At 32.0% G+C, this 2,074-nt stretch overlaps 1 protein-coding gene across 1 annotated transcript in view; it reads left to right on the top strand.

The window, feature by feature from the left end:
- The window catches only part of LOC106101428 (protein Smaug), a 3,899-nt gene extending 3,514 nt beyond the window's left edge, over positions 1-385 (top strand). Inside the window, exon 3 of the mRNA XM_013280665.1 lies at positions 313-385. Within this exon, the coding sequence (XP_013136119.1) occupies positions 313-385 (73 nt within the window). The remainder of the gene's footprint in view (positions 1-312) is intronic.
- The last annotated feature ends 1,689 nt before the right edge of the window (positions 386-2,074 follow it).

Genomic DNA, 2,074 nt, shown 5'->3' with positions numbered 1-2,074 from the left:
TAGAAAACATTTCCGAGCGAGACTCACGCGACAGTAACGAATGGTTATGGTGAATGTAGTTTGTAACGAACTAAAATAGTTTCATTTTATTTTTGTACAAAACACATTGAGTGTGTACAAATCAATTACACACCCGTGACGATTTCATTGCAGGGTTTTCATATAAATTGAATTGTTCTATACAATTGTTTTCATTTTTTACTATTGTATACTTTTAGTATACATTACTATGGAGAAAATGTAGAAACTGTCAATTGACTAGCAATGTTATGGTCATGGGGGTTTAGTTGATTTGATGGTATTTTTGACAAGCAATAATGTAAAGTGGACGGCTGTGTGTGGTGTGGCCACCGCAGCGAGCGGGGAGCTGCCCGCTACTAACTGAATTAAACCGGAATAGGTGCAATGTGTGAACTTTAGTGCAATTAGAGTATAATAATTAATTAATATATTTATAAACAGATACTTATTTAAGGCAGTTAGTTGATTTATTTATTACATTTAAATGAAATTGTGAATTTAGTATAAGATTGACATTGATGTAATTACTTTGGGCACAGACTATATATCTGACGTTTTGCTTTTTGCAATACACAATGTTTGTGGTTGATTTTTTTTTTAATACTATGGTAAAATGAATTTGTGTAGAAATAATTTCTTAAATGTTTTTTTATGATGAAATGTTTCGTGTATTATCTAAATAATACACTTCATGAATAAAACAAAATATATTTACAAGTTACGACATATACAAATGAGAGAAATGTACATTTTTAAATCATTTGAAATACTTTGTATATAATTTGGGATGTTGTAATGTATTTATTATCTTTCTTTGTAATTCGCAAGGCAACGGTTATATTGTAATTTATTTTAATTTAATTATGAATTTATTTCAATTTAATTGTTATAATAATTTATTCTGACTTAGTTCACGCAGTGGACATAGACAATTATATTGGACATTTTGTACATACGCTTAGGTAAATTAAATTAATTATGTAAATATAAATATTTGTGGCGCAGAAAGGTTTGTTTAGCAATATTAGTGTAGATAGAGAATGTGAGCGAGTGAGGAGTGACGAGTGACGACGTCAAATACAAATTAAATATAAGTGACAGTGGATGGGGCGCATTATTGTGCGGCTCTGGTTACCCGCATAGAGCTTGTGTCGTGATGGAATCGTGGTCGTGTCGTGTCGTGCAGTGTCCTACATCTCTGGTGCTAATTTGCGACATAGCGTGTAGTGTGGCTAGCTGCGAGTCGTGTTGACGCCGGAGCTTATAGTGTATAGGAGCGCTGCGGCCTAACTGCCTGTTGTGTGCCTCTAATGCTCACACACCACTTGACTAATGCTGCAATCTTTTGTTACAATAAAACTAATGCAAGTGTAACAACGTGCGTAAATTAAATGGAACAGAGATACTGTTTACCGATCTAGATAATAATATTCCATATTTTTATGGGACCTGCAGATGTCTTAAATTTAATCAGTTTTAATTCCATTTTAGTTCAGTGACATGTTTAAACATAAAACTTAATAAAATCATTAATTTTAACACAATAATATATTTTAGATAAAGATTGCATTATCAGTTATTGTGGTTCAATAATTTACTAAATGTGAACAATGTAGATCGCCCCACTCGTCATTGAATAGCCAAATAACGACAGATCAAACATTAGTTTATCTTTGCTCACTACATATTTGTATGAATTGAAGCTTTTCAATATAAGATGAATTTTTAATATAAAAATGAGGTAACACATAGTTTGTGGGAGTATTTTTGTAAGGTTTTCTTTAGTGAGAGATGTCAAAGGAATTGTTTACCCGGTGATGAGCGACCTATGCGTGTTTATTCTATGTGTATTGTTGACTGATTGCATAATTTATGGATGGGGTGGCAGTTGCGCGGAGCATTGTCTTTATTATTTAGTTTTTAACGACAATATTTAATAAGCAATCATAGCAAGTTTTGACTGGATCAAAAATATTTTTGATTGTGAATCGTGAATTTTATTTAATATTTACATGTTATGTGGAAGTAATTTTATGCACTCTGTGGTAAGGTG

This window comes from Papilio polytes, unplaced genomic scaffold (assembly GCF_000836215.1).
Source record: "Papilio polytes unplaced genomic scaffold, Ppol_1.0 DF823980.1, whole genome shotgun sequence".
Classification (NCBI taxonomy): domain Eukaryota; kingdom Metazoa; phylum Arthropoda; class Insecta; order Lepidoptera; family Papilionidae; genus Papilio; species Papilio polytes.
This window is presented reverse-complemented; position numbering and strand designations above follow the sequence as displayed.